The 18,408-nt window shown below is 37.8% G+C and overlaps 3 protein-coding genes across 3 annotated transcripts; 1 reads left to right on the forward strand and 2 right to left on the reverse strand.

The window, feature by feature from the left end:
• Positions 1-681: 681 nt before the first annotated feature.
• Positions 682-5,705, reverse strand: LOC125223185 (uncharacterized). The gene is made up of 5 exons (XM_048126201.2): positions 5,586-5,705; positions 4,290-4,939; positions 1,855-1,947; positions 1,692-1,759; positions 682-1,364 (listed from the first exon to the last, which is right to left on the reverse strand). Exons 1-5 carry the CDS (start codon positions 5,599-5,601, stop codon positions 821-823), a joined length of 1,371 nt encoding a protein of 456 aa, XP_047982158.2. The 5' UTR covers positions 5,602-5,705; the 3' UTR covers positions 682-820.
• TOC64-V (translocon at the outer membrane of chloroplasts 64-V) lies at positions 5,361-11,637 on the reverse strand. Its single transcript, XM_048126200.2, has 13 exons — positions 11,248-11,637; positions 10,872-11,024; positions 10,374-10,498; positions 9,674-9,799; positions 9,127-9,309; positions 8,854-8,995; positions 8,388-8,556; positions 7,586-7,720; positions 7,243-7,443; positions 6,548-6,675; positions 6,410-6,461; positions 6,172-6,241; positions 5,361-5,729 (listed from the first exon to the last, which is right to left on the reverse strand). The coding sequence occupies exons 1-13, from the start codon at positions 11,484-11,486 to the stop codon at positions 5,647-5,649; spliced, it is 1,806 nt and encodes a 601-aa protein (XP_047982157.1). The 5' UTR covers positions 11,487-11,637; the 3' UTR covers positions 5,361-5,646.
• A 3,296-nt stretch (positions 11,638-14,933) lies between these two features.
• Positions 14,934-18,299, forward strand: LOC125220106 (ubiquitin carboxyl-terminal hydrolase 3-like). The gene is made up of 6 exons (XM_048122242.2): positions 14,934-15,173; positions 15,870-15,986; positions 16,328-16,426; positions 17,068-17,232; positions 17,378-17,559; positions 17,636-18,299. Exons 1-6 carry the CDS (start codon positions 15,057-15,059, stop codon positions 18,042-18,044), a joined length of 1,089 nt encoding a protein of 362 aa, XP_047978199.1. The 5' UTR covers positions 14,934-15,056; the 3' UTR covers positions 18,045-18,299.
• Positions 18,300-18,408: the final 109 nt, after the last annotated feature.

Genomic DNA, 18,408 nt, shown 5'->3' on the forward strand with positions numbered 1-18,408 from the left:
AGGCATGGTGTGATTCTTTCGGAGTAATAATACTCTACTCTACTATAATCTACTTCATCCGCCCACGAATAAGAGTCTCATTCATTTCCGGCACGAGTTTTAAGAAATATTAAGAAAAGTGAGTGAAAGAAAGTTAGTGGAAAATGGGCTCACTTGTTTATATTAGTTTGAAATGATATGTGAGTGGAATGAGTTGGTGGAATGTGGAACCTTTTACCATTTATAGAAATAATGAACCGGGACTTTTATTCGCGGACGGACCAAAATGGCAAAACGGAACTCCTATTCGCGGACGAAGGGAGTATAAATTTACTTAGATCATTATATCCAATAAGCCTCAATTTAAAGTCAAAATCATAATCTGTGGTATACTTATGGTCCATATACGTTCAACCGTCTGATTCAAAAACTTTTGCAATAGTGATGCTCTAGTAGCACCCACAAGATGGCCTTTGCATTCCGTTCCATGGGACGAAATGACATCAGCATTGCGTTGGAGGTGTGTCGTGTCGAGGAAAGCTCCGCGAGCGGCGGGTCATTTATAACCTATTGATTGAAAATCTCAGGTTGTCACCCTCAGCATGACATGGTGAAGGGATAATTTTCCTAGATTCAACTCCTTATTTTCATGGGTCTATGCTTGCAATTAAACTAGACAAATTACTGTAAACACACAAGAAATTGTTGAAAAATAAATGTATGGGATATCAATTTCATGTGTATAATTTACACTGGACTATATATACAAGTGAAGGAAAAAAATATTATGGTCAATATCAGTTTACAAATCTGCCTAATATTTTTCAGTTGAGAGTATATATCAAGTTGGCCCTTGGCCTGGGCCCGGGATTTGGCTTGGGCTTGGACCTGGGCCTGGGATTTTACTTGGGCTTGAGATTTTTCTTGGGCTTTGGCTTGGGCTTTCACTTGGGCTCGGGATTTCAATTGGGCTTTGACTTGGGCTTGGGCCTTGGATTTGGCATGGGCTTAGGTCTGGGCCTAGAATTTGGCTTGTGCTTAGACTTCGACTTGGGCCTTGGCTTTGGCCTGGGCTTGGGTCCGAGCCTTGAATTTGGCTTGTGCTTGGCCTTGGGCTTGTGCCGGCCCAGAATAAACTCTTCTGTCGCAGATATGAAAGAGAGTAAGGGTAACTGGTTGTACTCGAATTCGAATCAGAACTCGAGCTCGAGTTCCAACTCCAACTCCAATTCAGGCTCAGTGCCGAACTCGACATTGATCTTGGGGTCGAATTAGTGTCGATTAGAAATGCTTTCAAATGCTTAGCAAACTCCCTTGGTTTCTCAATGTTCAAAGCATGTCCAGCATTCTTTATCACTTCTATTTTTGCATTGTCACCTATGTGCCTAAATACAAAAAAAAAAAAAAAAAAAAATACATTCAATAACAACAGAACCATGCAAGTCTTATCAATAGTTCAAATTAATGTTAGTACTAAATTATTCAATTTTAATAATATAGTGTAAAATTTACTATACTAACATCACTCTATATATAAAAGTGGTGATATCTCTTTATTATGAAGATAAACGTAACTTGATAGATTTTCTTTAAATATCTTATAATTATTACAATTGCTAAAAAAATAAAATAAATAAATTAAAACTTGAATTTTTTATTTATTAGTTGTAAAATTTGTGAAACTAAAATAATTGTAAATAATGTTCCCTGACCTTTGGAGCCTGTATCCCAATTCCAGAGGGAAGATTTTGTCTTGCTCTCCCCATAAAATCAACGTTGGCTGTTAAATATATGTAAAAAAGCAAATTAATTAATTATGAAAAATAATTTGAATTCTCATTTATTGTAGATTTAGAAGAATGTATATATGATTACCTGTTCTATCTTGGGAATTTTATCGAGCTTTCTGTCGGCAGTTAATGCACGAATTAGTTCCTTTTTTTGAGTAATAAATTCTGTACAGAAAACCTGCACCCCATCAAAATTAATTACAATTGATTTAGTAAATAGAATATATTATTAGAAGTGTAACATGAACTCCAATAAGAGCATCTCCAATGGTCGCCTAGCGACCGGCTAGCCGATTCTTCGCGCTGGCTGATCGGCTAGCCGAACCATTGGAGGCGGCGAGCGGCTAACTGTGCGAGCCGATCGGCGTGGGCTGGCCGATTGGTGGGCGCTGGCCGATGCGCTAACCGATGCGCTGGCCGCCATTGTGGCGGCCCGATTGGCCAGCGATCGGCCAGCGCCGAATATTCTTTCTTTTTTTTTTTTTTTTTAAAAACCTATATAAACGCGATTTTAGTTTCATTTTCATTTGCACCACTTGTTTTAACGAGTTTTCTCTCTCTCTAACTTTCTGTACAAGAGCATCATCGAGCGATGAGTAACACGGGTGGTAGCGGTGGTGGTAGTGGCGGTAGTGGTGGGGATGCTGAGGAATACGAATGGAGGATGAACGAGGCTATGAATGCCTACATGAACCGCGGGATGGAGCGGTACATGCGTAGGGTGGAACAGCAGACGATACCTCGCCCTCCACGGGTTATCCACCGCCGAGCAGTGATTGATCGGGATCACGCCGCTGCACATCAGCGGTTGTACGACGACTACTTTTCAGAGAACCCGCGGTTTCCCGCCAACATGTTCCGGCGGCGTTTTAGAATGCGCAGGGAGTTGTTTATGCGCATCGTTGGCGCATTAGAGCGTCGATATCTGTGTTTCCGCTTCAGGCACGATGCGGTTGGCAGACCCGGCCACACCCCTATTCAAAAGTGCACGGCGGCAATCAGGCAGTTGGCCTACGGAGGCGCGGCAGACATGTGGGATGATTACCTCCACATCGGTGAGTCGACAGCCCATGTCTGAAGAATTTATGTGGGGGCGTGATAAACGTTTTCGGTGAGCAGTACCTTCGAAGCCCTACTCCCGAAGATTGTTAGAATTTGATGCAGATGCACGGGGAGAAGCATGGGTTCCCCGGGATGTTAGGCAGCATAGATTGTATGCATTGGGAGTGGAAGAACTGTCCGACTGCCTGGAAGGAGGCCTACACGACCGGCTACAAGTCAAAGAATCCCACGTTGATCCTCGAGGCCGTAGCTGATTACCGGCTGTGGATCTGGCATGCGTATTTTGGGGTAGCCGGGTCGAACAACGACCTCAACGTCCTGAACTCGTCTCCCCTCTTCAACGAGAAGTGCCAGGGCGTCAGTCCAGCCGTCTCATTTATGGCCAACGGCAACCAGCATGATATAGACTACTACTTGGCGGATGGGATATACCCTCGGTGGCCGGTCTTTGTGAAGACGATCAGGCAAACAAGTGATGAAAGGAAGGCCTACTTTGCGGAACGACAGGAGTCGGCGCGCAAGGACGTGGAGCGCGCATTTGGTGTGCTCCAGTCTCGATGGGCGGCAATTAAGGGTCCAACGCGTTTGTGGGATGTAGGATGCGTTTCCCAGATAATGTACGCCTGCATTATCCTGCACAACATGATCGTCGAAGACGAAGGCGTACAACTGACTAGTTGGGTCAATGATGATGAAGCCGGTCCAAGCCACGGAACAGCCACCCCTAGTGTACGACGTGGGGTACCCGGCCGCCTGAAGAAATTTGCCAACATGCGCCAAGTGAATGCTCATATTCAACTCCAAAAGGATATAATTGAAGAGTTGTGGGCACGGAGGATTGCACGGCGATAGTTTTTTTTCTTTATTATGTACCTTTTTAAATGTAATTTTTTTTTATCTATGTACCTTTTTTAAATGCAATTAATGAATTTTCCAGTATATGTCTCGTAAATTTAATTCCGTAATTTAATCGTAATTTTAATTCCGTAAATGTAGTATTTTTTGAATTATTTTTATTGCGGCTGGCCTAAATTTGATGTGGCAGGTGGATTTTTAGTGCTGCTGACGTGGCAGGGGGAGAAACTGCTGGCCGATTTCTTGCCGAAGTACCATTGGAGATGCTCTAAGTATCCCCTCATCCATTTAAATTTCAAAGCCACACTTAGGTAGATAAGGTCTATCGTCTATACTTAATTTTGGGACAATGACAAATAGGATTAGTCTTCGCTTATGAGTCTTGAACAAAATTAATCTATGAAAATTTCAAGCAATCTCAAGATAAGTTAATCCTTAACTATACGAGACTAATTACCTAGAAATGATAAATACGATAGAGGGATTAATAATGTCTGAGGTCAAAGGTATCGTGTTCGAGTCCTCCATGGCGCGACCTTTAAATTTATATTCATTTAACCATTAAAAAAAATACGATAAAAGAATAAAAGGTGAGGCACGTACGTCGATATAATCGGAGAGGAAGCACGAAGGGACGCCGCTGACCGGCTTGGCAAAGGCAAACTTGATCAACTCCCTGAGCTTCTCCGGCGTCTGCGGCATGAGAATGCCAGCCACCTCATCCAAATCGGCGACCTCGAAAAACCCCTCCCTGAGATCCTTCTCCTCCAGGCACACGCCGGAGCAGCACAGCACCACCTTCTCCACCGCCTCGGGGAACTGCGCCGCCATGCTGTAGCTGACGAAGCCGCCGTAGCTGATCCCGACGAGGCTCAGGCGCCGCACCCCGTGCGCCTCCATGAGGCGCATGAGGCAGCGCGCCTGGAAGGCCTCGGAGCGGTCGGGCCTCTGCGTCCACGACTCCCCGAAGAAGAGGAGGTCGGGGACGTAGATGTTGTATCGCGGCATCAGGTGGTGGAGGAGGTCGCCGTACTGCCACATCGCGTTGGCGCCGAACCCGTGCACGAGGAGGAGGCTCGGCTTCGCCGCCTTGTGGCTCTTCGGCACCCAGCAGTGCATCACCGTGCCATCTTGGAGGTCGGTCTTCATCGACCGGAGCCCCGAGTACGAGAAGAAGCTCCGGTAGAGGAAGTCCGCCGACCCGGTCAGGCTCAGGCAACGGGCCATTTTCTTTGATTCCAATCGCTTTATCTCTATATGATTATAAGATTATGTGAGGGTGTGTATGGGGTGAAAAGAACATACATACAGGCACATACACATGCAAATATGTATGGCCTTTTTTTATTTCTGTGAGATGGAAAAAAACTAGCTGGAATGGAGAGATAGAGATGAAGACATGGATTTGGTGAGAGAGCTATTTTTAGTCGTGGATGGGGATTTCTATCCGAGCACAATTTCATCCACTAATTAAAGAGTGATTTTCCTTCCCAATCTCTAAACTGATGAATTATGCATATACGCAAAAACAATTACACTCTACTATGCAACGCCATTAACTACAAAATATTATAGACAATCAGTTTCTATGATTTATTCTATTCGTAAAAAAATATTATAGCTAACATCAAAAAAATTAAAATAAAACTTATTAAAAACTAAAACAAAGTAACATTAAGAAAAAAACTTAAATATGAACTAATAATAACGCTCAAACATAACATGATCCTCAAAATAAGATTTAAAAGTAATATTTTCCTTTCACCTTCTCATGTGACTCTCTCCACAATCTTCAAACTCGCCTTTTATATTATATTGTTATAGATATCTCAAAATCAAATACTAGCTTAACCGATTTTATACATTCTTCTTGTGGACCATGAACTCGGGAATCCTTACCGAATTGAAGAATCATTGCATGAAACAAGAGCTTGAAAAGCCAGATGAAGCAGAAGAAGATTCAACCAATTAATTTTCTTAGCCTCTTTTCCGCTTGGCTCGCGACCTTGTTTTGTGGTTCCAGAACGAGTGCATGCTTGAAGTCTGTGTGTCACACGGTGGATTATGAGAGTAAATTCTAGACAGGTTGATAACTATTATCTGCTTACCAAGAAATATCTAAAAAAAATTATGCAGATCAATAGATTGCACCTCTAACCTCTCATCTAGTTTTGTTCCTAGAAAACAACATAACTTAATTTAGGGTAAATAATGAACTCAAAAGTGTACTAATCCAGAGTAGCTAATATCTAGAGATTTGCAACTTAATTTTGTGCCTAGCTTGATTAAGACTTCCGACGCCTAAAATTTACAGCAGGTTGTCCTACTACTCTTTTAATTTAGTCAACTTTTCATGGATTCGCGATCACATATAATAAAGTTGATTATGTTCACAAAGAGAGTAGCAACGATATCATGAGCTGAAACTGTAACATGTATGCTACAATAATGCACTAAAGAACTGCAAGTGTTCATGAGTCCTGACCTTCAGCAGCTTCTTTGTAGAAAAGCAGTGATTCTTTAGCAGTCCCTCGTCTCAAATAAGCCTTCACGTACTGTAGGGTGGAGTTGAGGGGATGAAATAAAGTCAGATAACACCCAACATGGAAGCAGGTAAAATTCAAATGGGACCGTGAACGTGTTGATTTAGTGGGGAAAACTAGATTCAGAAACAGAAACATAACAGCACTATTATCAGTAAAAGCAAGAGCAAGCTCCCTGACCTTTTTATCCAAAGATATTGCTTTGCTACAGTCTTCTTCAGCTTGCTGGTAACTGCACAGAAAGCTATGTGTAAGGACAAAATTTTGTCAAATGACTTAAGAAAATGCTGCTTTAAATAATGGTGGAATGTGTTCAACCATCCCAACTCCAAATAAGCAGCTGCCCGATTGGAATAGTAGGCAGCATTTGCATCATTCAATTTGATTGCCTCGGTATAAAAATTGACAGCCTTATTCCACTGTTTCCCTTTGTATGCAGCATTACCCTGTAGGAATATTATGTAGAAAAGAACGACATTAGAAACCATCCTGAAGTAAGAAGAAGTCATAAGAAAGGAAATTTATGCAGAACAAGATTACAGATGGTATACTACTCGAAGAACCAAAAATGTAAGTACAGGACAGATATCTTGTTGTCCACTAGAACAGGTATATTCCAGACCAGTAGCGAAATGAGATAGCGGGCTTGTAAAGTCCAAAGTATGTAATATGTGCCATAGAAACAAGAACGCTATGACAAGGACATGTTTTAAGGTTTAAAGTACAATCATGTCTTTTGAATTTCTATTTCTATTTGGTTTCCCCTCTCTTTTCCAAGTGTTGACTGGTTTTCGTCCTAGTGTGTGTCTTGTCATTTTGTGGGTGTGGGTCTGTTATCAGTTGTCCGGCAGGACAGAAACATGCCATCGCTAAAATCTTCACTCTCACTTTGACAAGCATAGTCACTACATACTTCTAATTCCATCAAGACAAGTTCACCCAAACAAGAACAATTTGAGTTGATATTTAAAGAAACTCATGAGAATTTAGTATCTCAATAAGGAGAAATGCACCTTTTCTTTAAGAAGTTCGGCAGTATCCATGTTACTGTTGGTATCAGGGAGTGGAGAGGAACTGGATATGATGCCGACTTCTTGTTGAAGAGAGGAATACATATCCAAGACAGTATCAAGTAGGAATTTATCAGTCCCATGTGATGCAACAAGTGATATAGAAACCGGAGAGTCATCATGTATCCCAAGTGGAATCGCTGCCTACAAATTCAAAATTACAAGATGAAAGATGACCATATGTGGGTATATTAGTGTATGGCAGATACTTGGGAGTCCTTATGGAATGGTTGGGTGCATGGGTGAGGATTGTGAGAAACAACTAAAACCTTGCAATATAGATTACCTGACAACCTCCAGACATACTTGTTATTCCCAACAAAGCATATGTTCTGTCATGGAACTCAGCAAGGAGACTCTTTTTGGAATTTAGCTTGGGCGGGGGATCACACACTGTGGGAATTATTAATATCCCATTATCCTTCAAAAATAAGCGATGAGTATTTAAGAAACAAAATCCACAACTAGAAGAAAGAATCAAAGAATATATCGCAACCAACAAATGTTTCAACAGTAGAAAACAAGAAAGCATCCATGGTTCTTCCACATTCCACGAAATTCTGGCTCCTACATTATTAGCAGAATACAATTTCCATCAATCTAAAACACTTGCGTGGACTATAAAGATTCTTGCATCTCTTCCAGAATCCATAACTCAGTTTAAGGTACAAAAGCACTCATTCCCAGCTTAATTAACAATACCACTATGGTTATGGATTTAGAGCATAACAGTATTCTCTATCTAACCATGTAATGGAATCATAAACATGTAGTGATATTAAATTCTCTCTTCAAATTCAATTAAGTTAGCCACCAACACCAGATGAAACCAAGGTCAATTAAAGATGTAAAATATCCCAAACTTTTTTCTGGGTCTATTATTGCCACCAAAGTAAGGATTTCCTTTACGCCAATTGATACATCAAAAGACAAACATGGGTTTTCCCAAAAAGGAATATTATGAATTGTGATGTACCAAAGAATGAACAAGAACTATCTAAAAATGCCCACCAGAGAACCTCAAACCTCAGTCAATCTTGCCGCACAATATAGGAGAAGCCTACACTGTTGAAAATACGGTGGCATACCTTCAAAAGGCTCCGTAGAGCTGCTCGTATTTCTACTTTAACTTTATACAGACTTTTTACATTCTCTTGGGTCGTGTTTATTGCTGCCAAAACACGATTAGAGATATCAGGGCCCAGTTTCGGCTTGATGGATTTAACCCACTCTTCATGATTGATTTTGAACTCATGTCTGAAAAGCAAAAATGCTGATCAGAGATAAATAAACTAGATACATTGAAAATATTGGTCAACTTTAATCCCTGCATGGAAATCAGATTTTCTTCATTTGTATTCCCTTCCACGAGAGGAAGAAATGAATAAAAATTTCAGAAGCTCCAGCAATTTATTTGCTGAGAAATGAAGAAAATTACTTGTATAAGTTGCTACATATACTACAAAAAAAAAAGTTTGGTAAACGATATATAGTACTATTTCAAATGCATAATACAAGATCGATTTAGCAAATAATTATATTTTCAGGGAAAACCTTTGCAACAGTAGCATTGCTGAAGACAATGCTCTTAATGTAGCTGCAGTTTGCTTGTTTGACGATTCTTCAAAGAAGAGTTCCAGGCTAGGGACATTTGATGCAATGAACTGACCAAATTGAATATGTTTAGGTTTCCCATCTACAACATAAAGAACAAATATAAGGACAAAGGAGATGTGCATATATTTAGAAATATTCTTTTCCCTATTAGTAAACTAAGTTGAAGCAGAAAAAGAATGTATTTGTAATATAAATGGTGCAAAAACTTACAGCCAGATAACTTCTCAATTGCTTTGCTCACGACAGAGACAGTCTTATGAAGGGGAACCTTTGACAACTGGAAAAGGTCATCAGCTATTATTATGTGTCGGGTCCTTTTAGGTTCAAGTGGACTTAGCCGTAGAAGAGCATGTCCCACACGATGCAACATGGATGGATCAGATGCAAACCATCCTACGGTGATGTTTATATCAAAATACAATATCAAAAATGGACAACAAATAACATTCTACATTTACTTAATTATTATCTTCACCAAGAAATCAGATATGGGAATCACACATGAAGGAACTAGGATGACATAATGATCTGATGACCACAACCTGACGAGTGCACCCAACTGTTTCCAAAAATAACCTTTTTAGAATATTTGCAAATCAGCTCAGATCTAAGATTAGATTCACTTACCCATACATGAAAAGAATGCCAACTCAGCACAGGTGATTATCATAAATTATAAATGTTGGTGTACATATATGCCCTGGCAATCTAACAAAATTTCGAACTTCTTAAACTGCAATGTACACATACGACATACCAATAGTATCCAAACTCTGGGAATTTGGCAAGACACCAACTGTAGACACGAGTCCATGAGATGGCCTGAATCCAAAGATACCACAAAATGCTGCTGGTACTCTTATACAGCCAACTGAATCGATGCCTACAATACAGTTCAAATTCATGAAATCATGAAACAGCAAGCTTTCCTAGGAACACCAATCTTTTAATGAAATTGTACAAGGAGATAGGGATGACAATAACCATTATAAAATTCAGAAAATGACTAGTACAAAACCATGTAGCAAAAACAACATTGAACAATTCAACCACAGGATAAGACAACATTATGGTGTCAACATATGTTTTAAACTAACTAAAAGTGAACTATGATAAAACTACAAAAATACATTTATCGTGGTTTTGTTTCTTTTCAATAGTTAGAAATAAAATAGATTAGGATCAGTATTTACATTTTAGCTACATGCTATACTGACGATTGAGTTAGGAAGAACTGTGAGAGTATTAATTAAAGGTAGAAACATGATGCTGGGGAAAGTTTTCACTATGTTCATTATTATCAAAGCATCTACATATACACAAGAGTCCTAATAGATTTAGGAAAAGACTATCGTACTCAACAATTTATACACCCTACTGAACATGTGAAAAGAGTGGAAATCTAATACTCCTAAGACATAAACCTCAGAGATTTTAGGATAAGAGCAAAATATCACCTAGAGCAAAATCTACAATTTGGGCGGCAACAGCCACTGCAGATCCACTAGATGAACCTCCAGGAACAGAAGATGGATTTTGAGGGTTGATTGGAGTTCCATAGTTTTTGTTTTCCCCTATTATCCTGCACTCATAGTCAAGAATGACAATCAGTATCCCTCCACAACCTCAGACAGATGTAGATTGATGTAACAAATGATGGAGAGAGAGAAAATGACAAGAATAAGGAGCGCAGCTAGCAATCCTTCCCATACCAAGAAACATATTATCCCAACAGAAAATGCACACATTCAAAAGACATGCGGTCCAATATAAAAATGCAATATAAAAGAGGGACAAGAAGCAGCCAACAGTCACAACACCTAGCTTAGACTAGCATGGTAACACTGATACCTCATCTAGCAGAACTGATTTGCGGCATTTCATAACTCATCTCCGTCATTTATATTCAGAAGAAACAGTGCAACAAAAGAAAATCCCAAAGTAAGAAGTAATACCCAAAGCCAAGCTGATCCATGACTGTCTTTCCTACACAGGTTGCCCCACTTCTCAGCAGTGTCTTCACCGCTTCAGCAGTATTCGATGTTGCCTCATGTGTCCTCTTCCAATCCGCACTTCCATACCCCGTTATGTAGCCCTTCACATCAAAGCTACATGACACACACATGATAAAAAAAGCTATGAGTAACAACATTCGTACTCATCTCATAAGACCTTGCATCCATAAATCAAGCTTCACGAATGAGTTTTATCACAACTATTTCGATAAAATCAACGAATCAAACACCACTGAACCAGAACATAAGTCGGTGAACCAAGGCATGCTAACATCAATCAAGTATAAGTAGAAGAAGAGCAGAGGTGATTTCATACTTATCACTGATAGCGAAGGTGAGACCAGAGAGCGGAAGGCGAGCAGCAGGCGGAGGAGGCTGAGGATGTGGAAGAAGCTCGAATCGCTCAACGAAAGCTCCGAAATCTTCACTAGCGCTGCTCTTGGCGTTGAGGCGGCGGCGATGGACCTCGGCGAGGATCAAAACTCCGGCGAGGCCCACGCCGATCACCACCCACACCTTCGGATTCGACGCATTTAGCTTCGACAAATTAGGCATTTTTAGCGATCGCAAAATAAATGATGATCGGATTGGAATTGAATAGTCGGCGAGTTTATAAGGATTTTTGCTCCGGCGACATCACCGCCGTCGAGATTTTTGAAGAAATTGCAGAGATACAGGGGTTTTAGAGAGAGAAAGGGTTTAAGGAAGACTATATATACTCTCACGTATAAGAAGAAGAATATACTCTCAATGAAAAAATCAAGTGGTAATTAGTTTATTTGATTGATAAATTATGAAACTTTTTATTGCAGTATTAGCGGGTTAATGAAATTATATAATGAAATGTGAATGATACAAGTTTGAAGAAGGGGGTGCGCTAACTGTTAACTCGTAAATATATTGTATTAAATACTATATGTTAACACGGTTACATCAAAATGTCAACACATTATATTGAAGTTTAATAAAATTATGCGTTGATATTTTAATTTTATTGTGTTGACATTTTTAATATACACTACATTGATGAATTAGCAAGTTAGGAAAGTTAGCAATTGATTACACCCCTTGAAGAAAGTGTAATAAGTTATCAAATTACTTACTACTCCTCCGTCCCAGAGAAATGTCACACTTGAAAAATGGCACGGGATTTTAGGAGATGTTATTTTGTGTGTTAAGTGGTGAGAGAAAATATAATTTTATAATTGATATGAGAAGAAACTTATTCCAAAAAAGGAAATTCCGTCCCAGAGAAATGTCACACTTGGAAAATGGCACGGGATTTTAGGAGATGTTATTTTGTGGGTTAAGTGGTGAGAGAAAATATAATTTTATAATTGATGTGAGAAGAAACTTATTCCAAAAAAGGAAATTCCGTCCCAGAGAAATGTCACACTCGGAAAATGGCACGGGATTTTAGGAGATGTTATTTTGTGTGTTAAGTGGTGAGAGAAAATATAATTTTATAATTGATGTGAGAAGAAACTTATTCCAAAAAAGGAAATGTGACATCTTTTATGGATAAACTAAAAAGGAAAGTATGACATCTTTTATGGGACGAATGGAGTACAACTTAAGTGGAGGGAGTACAATTTAAGTGAAATGAGAGGAGTGATGGTGCATACATCATGAAATAGTAAAATGAAATATTATTTCGACTAAACACTAAATTCGATATTTACTCGATTGTAGCATTTCTATTTCATTCTAATCAATAAAATAAGTGTTTGAGTTATTATTTTCTCGTGAATAAATGAAATATTATCATCTTTAAAATAGTACTACTAAAAATGTTTCTTCAAAATAAATAAATTATTCTTCTTAAAGTAATTAAGGCATCACTTACTTGAAAATACGAAACTAAATTTCCAAATAATGCATAATCGATGGTTTTGTGTGGAGACGTAGAACGAGGATTATATTTTTGAAAGCATGTATTGCGATCACTGGTGTGTGGTGTTTGTGATTCTTTGCAACACCAACATGATTATTTGAGACAAATGACTGAATCTAATTGAGGTTGACTGGATATTGTTGGCTCTCCGTCAACCTTATTAAACGCCCAAACCAAAGTACGTCGCAACTATTTCCGGTGTGAGTTGTCTCGCGATATTGCTACCCATGATTGGATTCAACTAGGTCTAGTCGAACAAACTTGATCATACTTTTGGTGACACCAACGAGTAATTATGAGTTCAATTATATTATATATTTACACTTTCAATATAATATAATTTTGATGAATTTCTAATTTTAATTAAATTAAAATATTAAATAAAATAAATTAAAAAGGAGTACAAGATATTAAATCTATATATTTGGTGCATTCGATCACCATATACTTACACACAATATCATTCACTAATTAAAAGATTGCAATATAGTAATTGATACAATTACTAGAGACTATTGTAATAAAATTTGTAGTACTATATTTTGCAAATTGAGATGTAACTAATATAATTACTAAAAATATGACAAATTCGGTTAATATCCCCAAAAATGCGTATGAAGCAAATTAATACACATTATATAAAATTGTGTAATAATCTCAACCGTATAATTAATCGAGTAGAAGGCTAGAAGCATTTAATTAAAAATCATTTCCATAACCTTCAAGGTCTTCTCATTGTTTAAAACTATAAATACTTACACTATCTCAATTAAAAAATAACAAAAGTGAAATTAATTAATGTCAACTCAAACATTCAATAAACAAACAAAAGAGGTTGCAAAGTTGAAATATTTCACATATTATCAAATATTAAATTGTGATTTATTGAAGGATGGATTATTTTTGTGAAAGGCTAAGGATGAGGCAGCTCTTCGAATTGTTATACGGTGGACATGTTTGAATGTAGAACATTCACTTTGATAAATTAGACTATTAAAAACATTATCATCTTCTTAGTCAATGAAATTAAAAGTGACCTTAGCCATAAGCTAAACATGCCTCTAAGGCGAAGAAAATGGATATGAAATAATTATCAATTAGTATATTTTTATATTGGAAAAAATAATTATCAATTAATATCAAAATTAGTACTCTTGTCATTGGACAAGTGTGATACTACTATGCATTGGTTTCGATTCAATTACCAACTTTATACGTCGACAATAATTTCAAAGATCAAATCTTAAATCAACCGAGGTAGGAGGGATCAATTGACTCTCAATCCTACCTAAATCCATATCGTCCATTAATCATTATGTTAGTACCAATTTTCTAAAAAAACTAAGTCAAGACAATATTTCAATGAATCAACATAATTTCATAATGTCCAAGAGATCCGTCATAAACCCATTCATATGGTTCTTTGTCAAAATCTAATTTTTAATTGTGGCATTAAATTATGAGTTTTTGGCTTTTTAAACCAAAATCTTTATCCGAATTCCGGTTTTTCCCATGAACTGTGAGATTTGTTTTTAAAACCACGAGCTTTCATTTCGTTAGGATTTTCCCAACCCGGCCCGAATAGCACATTTCCGACCCGAATAGCATAATTCAAAATGTTAAAGTTGTGTTTTGTTTATTCAAAAGTTGTCATTTGTTATGTAATAATTGTGACTGCATGTATTATTGTGACAAATAGGATCCAAGTAATCAATTTAGTGACAAATATGATTAAAATTGAGATGTAGACAACCCGGGTTTCGTCGTTGACCCGCCTGGGAAAAATCCTAACGAAATGAAAGTTCGTGGTTTTAAAAACAAATCTCATAGTTCATGGGATAAACCGGAATTCGGGGAAAAAGTTTTGGTTTAAAAAGCCAAAAACCCTTAAATTATTAAGTATGTATTTATATTACATCATCCGTCTTTTAAATATATGAGCTATTTTTTTAGTTGGTCTTTTAAAATTATAATAACTTTTTTTTATTTATAAATCATTTTTTATTAATTTTTATTTCTAGTTCTCTTATTTCATTATTGTACATTAAAATCCATATTTTATTCATATTTTTATTTTTAATAAAAGAAAAATTGAGTCAATACTTTTCTGAGTAATGAATGAATAGATACATCGTAGGTGAAGAAAACAACAATCTAGATTTCACAAAATCAGCTCATAATCAATCTGTAGCAGAGCTAGAGAGAGATCGGTGGATGGTGTTGCACTCACAATGGGTGTGGCGGGCTCCAAGTTAGAGAAGGCTTTGGGCGACCATTTTCCCGAAGGGGAAAGGTATTTCGGTTTGGAGAATTTCGGCAACACTTGCTATTGTAACAGCGTTTTGCAGGTCTCTAATCATCCATCTCTCTCGATTTTATCGATTATGTTTGATTTGTGAGGATGTTTTTTGTTCTGAGGGATTCTTAATTTCTATGTGGGTTTAGGTTTTTTGAATTTGGCTGATTGTGCTTAAGAGGGTTTTTTTTTGTTAGTATTTGGGATTAGAAGTGATGAAGGGGGAAATTCGACAGTTTGATTGCATAATTTGCATTGACTAAGGTTGATCACTTGATTATGGATTGGGTTTGTTGGTTTGGTTTATGAGATTTATTGAGGTATCAATTTTTAGTTGATTTGTGTTGGGAAGAGGTTATGGTGTGCTTGTTCTTCAGTTTCTTGGTGGTGTTAAACAGAATAACTTCGGATGGGATGTCTATTACACTGAATAATTCGAGATGGGGTGTTTTTGTGCTTCATCTTTTGTATATATGATAAGCATCCTGTGCTAATTGTACGTGTGGAATAGGTCGGGTGGTTTTCAGGTTGTTGCATATCTTTGAGGTCGTAGATATCTATGATTTTGCTTATGTAAATTGAAGTGATATAGAAACAAAATCTTCCTTCCTAGGATAATCAGTAAGAGAAAGCAGATTCAATTGTTCATGTATGTTGTGTGACTGTGTGGTGTGCTACAAGAGTCTGTCACATGATCTGAGAGACTCGTTTGTTTTTCTAATTTTCCCTGATTTGTTCTGTTTCTCAGGCTCTCTACTTTTGTGTACCATTTCGTGAACAATTATTGGAGTATTATTCTAACAACAAAAGCCAAGGCGAAGCAGAGGAAAACCTTTTAACTTGTCTCGCGGAACTTTTTTCACAGGTAGTGGATGTGAGAATTGCTACAGTTCGAATTTGGTATCTTTTGAAGTTTGAACCTTGATAGTACCTAGAACTGTTACAGTTTGTGCTAACGTACTGCATGAGGGGAAAATTCACTCCTGTTAGAATAATCCATTAATTGGAATAGTAATTATCATGGTTCCTAGTGAAATTAAGAACCTACTCCTACTTCATGATAATTTTAGAACCCTGTTTCATCCGTTAACAGTAATCGTAACACTTAGCCTTCAAAATTACATTATGGGTTATTTTGTTGGGTGGGGTGGGATGGGGGTTATCATTGAGTTGGGACTGACAAATTTATTTGACATTTTTATGCAGATAAACTCTCAGAAGAAGAAAACAGGTGTGATAGCTCCAAAACGCTTTGTGCAGAGGCTTAGAAAAGAAAATGATGTTTTCCGAGGATACATGCACCAGGTATGTACCTATAAATTTGGTAGTTCCATGTGTAGATAGACCGTAGACGTAGTGAACAACAATAAAGGGCCTGCATAAGTGCATATTTAGATGATTCTGTATGTAGTCATAAATGATTTGATCAAAGATCTTCTGTCGTTTTTTATTGTGTTTTCAGTAGTTTGCGGTTGCCCCCATGCACTTTCAGACTTTAAGTTAAGTACAAAACGAGAAATATTGTCAGCTATTTATGTCATTTAGAGAATCTTAGTCTCTCTCACTTGTTCTTTTTATCAAAGACAAGAATTTTATTTTTTTGCTTATCAGGTTATGTGGATTTTTAAAAAAAATTCAATTAAAAAAAAAAATTATTTTAATCACCAGTGTCTTCATCCATAAGTTGCTTGTTCTGATAGCTGGGTTGAATTTTTATGTTGATCAGATTGTCTTTACAAAAATACTTACTACTTTTTTAAGAGCATTGGTTTATTGAAATGTCTCTTAGATCTTTCTGTTATTACAGCTTGATACAACTGAGAAGTTGTAGCTTATCATGTATTATATGGTATGGCTAAGCAAAAAGGGTTCTTGGTTATGCATCTTTCGTTGTAGATAACTAGATATGTTTACATTAAGTGATATTCTACTATCCTGTCATGCAGGATGCTCATGAATTTCTGAACTTCTTGCTAAACCAACTTGTTGACATACTGGAGAAAGAGAGTCCCAAACCTACAATTGAGAATGTTTCAAATGGGCCAAGTAACGGTCATGTTAATGGTGTTAAGCAGGAACCTCCAGCTACATGGGTCCACAAAAATTTCCAGGTAAAGCCAATGTATATCTCTTATGTCTCCCAAACTTAATTCGTTGCTCACATGTCTACCTCCACTTTGTCATTTTTATGCCACTGTTTTCATTGAATACATGTTTTTCTTATCGTTGCTCTGATTGACTTTGAATGAAATGCAGGGCATTCTCACGAATGAGACAAGGTGTTTAAGATGTGAGACAGTTACTGCTAGGGACGAGACATTCTTAGATTTAAGCCTTGATATTGAACAGAACAGTTCGATTACAAGCTGCCTCAAGAACTTCAGTTCTACAGAGACCCTCAATGCCGAAGATAAATTCTTCTGTGACAAATGCTGCAGGTTGGTGGGCTTGATTACGCTATAACTACACATTCACGATGAATAAAGTTAATTCGCTTATCTTATCTAACCACAGTTTGCAAGAAGCCCAGAAAAGGATGAAGATAAAGAAATCACCCCGTATCCTAGTGATTCATCTCAAACGATTCAAGTACATGGAGCAGCTAAACAGACACAAGAAGCTATCCTATCGGGTCGTGTTTCCCCTGGAGCTGAAACTCAGCACCACGTTAGATGCTGGCGACTCCGTGTACTCGCTGTTTGCTGTGGTAGTTCACGTAGGAACAGGGCCGAACCACGGGCATTATGTGAGTCTTGTAAAAAGCCATAATCACTGGCTGTTCTTTGATGATGAGAATGTGGAGATGATTGATGAGTCGGCCATCCAGACGTTTTTCGGGTCCGCCCAAGAATACTCGAGCAACACGGACCATGGGTACATTCTGTTCTATGAAAGCCTCAGTGGTGATAACAAGTCACTCTGACCTTACTCTGTGTGGCTACCTCTGTTTTGCCATAGCATGATGTCGGCACCTACCTGCAAGGCTTGGTCTTTGTACAGGAAAACTCAGCCTCACAAGTCTAGAATAGTGATATGAAGTGTACTTTGTAACTTCGACCTCAATATTTTGCTACCAACTTGATGTTTTTGGGCAATCCTCTCTCTATTTTCATTTTTCCTTTCTATGTTGTACAATATTCTTGAGGTTATAATGGCTCATTTTTCTGGAGTTTTAACATCTTTTTTTGGCTAAATTGTGGTTAAATTTTACTTTGCCTCGCAATTTTTAAAATTAGTTGGAAAAAATCTTGAATCTTGGATTTGTTTGCAACTATTTCATTATACAA

This window comes from Salvia hispanica, chromosome 1 (genome assembly GCF_029641045.1).
Source record: "Salvia hispanica isolate PSC_SH4W2 chromosome 1, Shi_PSC_v1, whole genome shotgun sequence".
NCBI classification, from domain to species: Eukaryota; Viridiplantae; Streptophyta; class Magnoliopsida; order Lamiales; family Lamiaceae; genus Salvia; species Salvia hispanica.

What these genes read in the sequence shown, in the direction of transcription:
- LOC125223185 (XM_048126201.2), bottom strand. An exon ending in AAATTCCCAAGATAGAACAG is followed by an intron (nt 1,760 to 1,854) that starts GTAATCATATAT and finishes TATATTTAACAG; the next exon opens with CCAACGTTGATTTTATGGGG. An exon ending in TTGGGATACAGGCTCCAAAG is followed by an intron (nt 1,365 to 1,691) that starts GTCAGGGAACAT and finishes TTTTGTATTTAG; the next exon opens with GCACATAGGTGACAATGCAA.
- TOC64-V (XM_048126200.2), bottom strand. Translation starts at nt 11,486, where the DNA reads ATGCCTAATTTGTCGAAGCTAAATGCGTCGAATCCGAAGGTGTGGGTG. An exon ending in GTATGTCTGGAGGTTGTCAG is followed by an intron (nt 7,444 to 7,585) that starts GTAATCTATATT and finishes TTGAATTTGTAG; the next exon opens with GCAGCGATTCCACTTGGGAT. An exon ending in CTACAAAGAAGCTGCTGAAG is followed by an intron (nt 5,730 to 6,171) that starts GTCAGGACTCAT and finishes TGTGACACACAG; the next exon opens with ACTTCAAGCATGCACTCGTT.
- LOC125220106 (XM_048122242.2), top strand. Translation starts at nt 15,057, where the DNA reads ATGGGTGTGGCGGGCTCCAAGTTAGAGAAGGCTTTGGGCGACCATTTT. An exon ending in TCGCGGAACTTTTTTCACAG is followed by an intron (nt 15,987 to 16,327) that starts GTAGTGGATGTG and finishes ATTTTTATGCAG; the next exon opens with ATAAACTCTCAGAAGAAGAA. An exon ending in TTCTGTGACAAATGCTGCAG is followed by an intron (nt 17,560 to 17,635) that starts GTTGGTGGGCTT and finishes ATCTAACCACAG; the next exon opens with TTTGCAAGAAGCCCAGAAAA.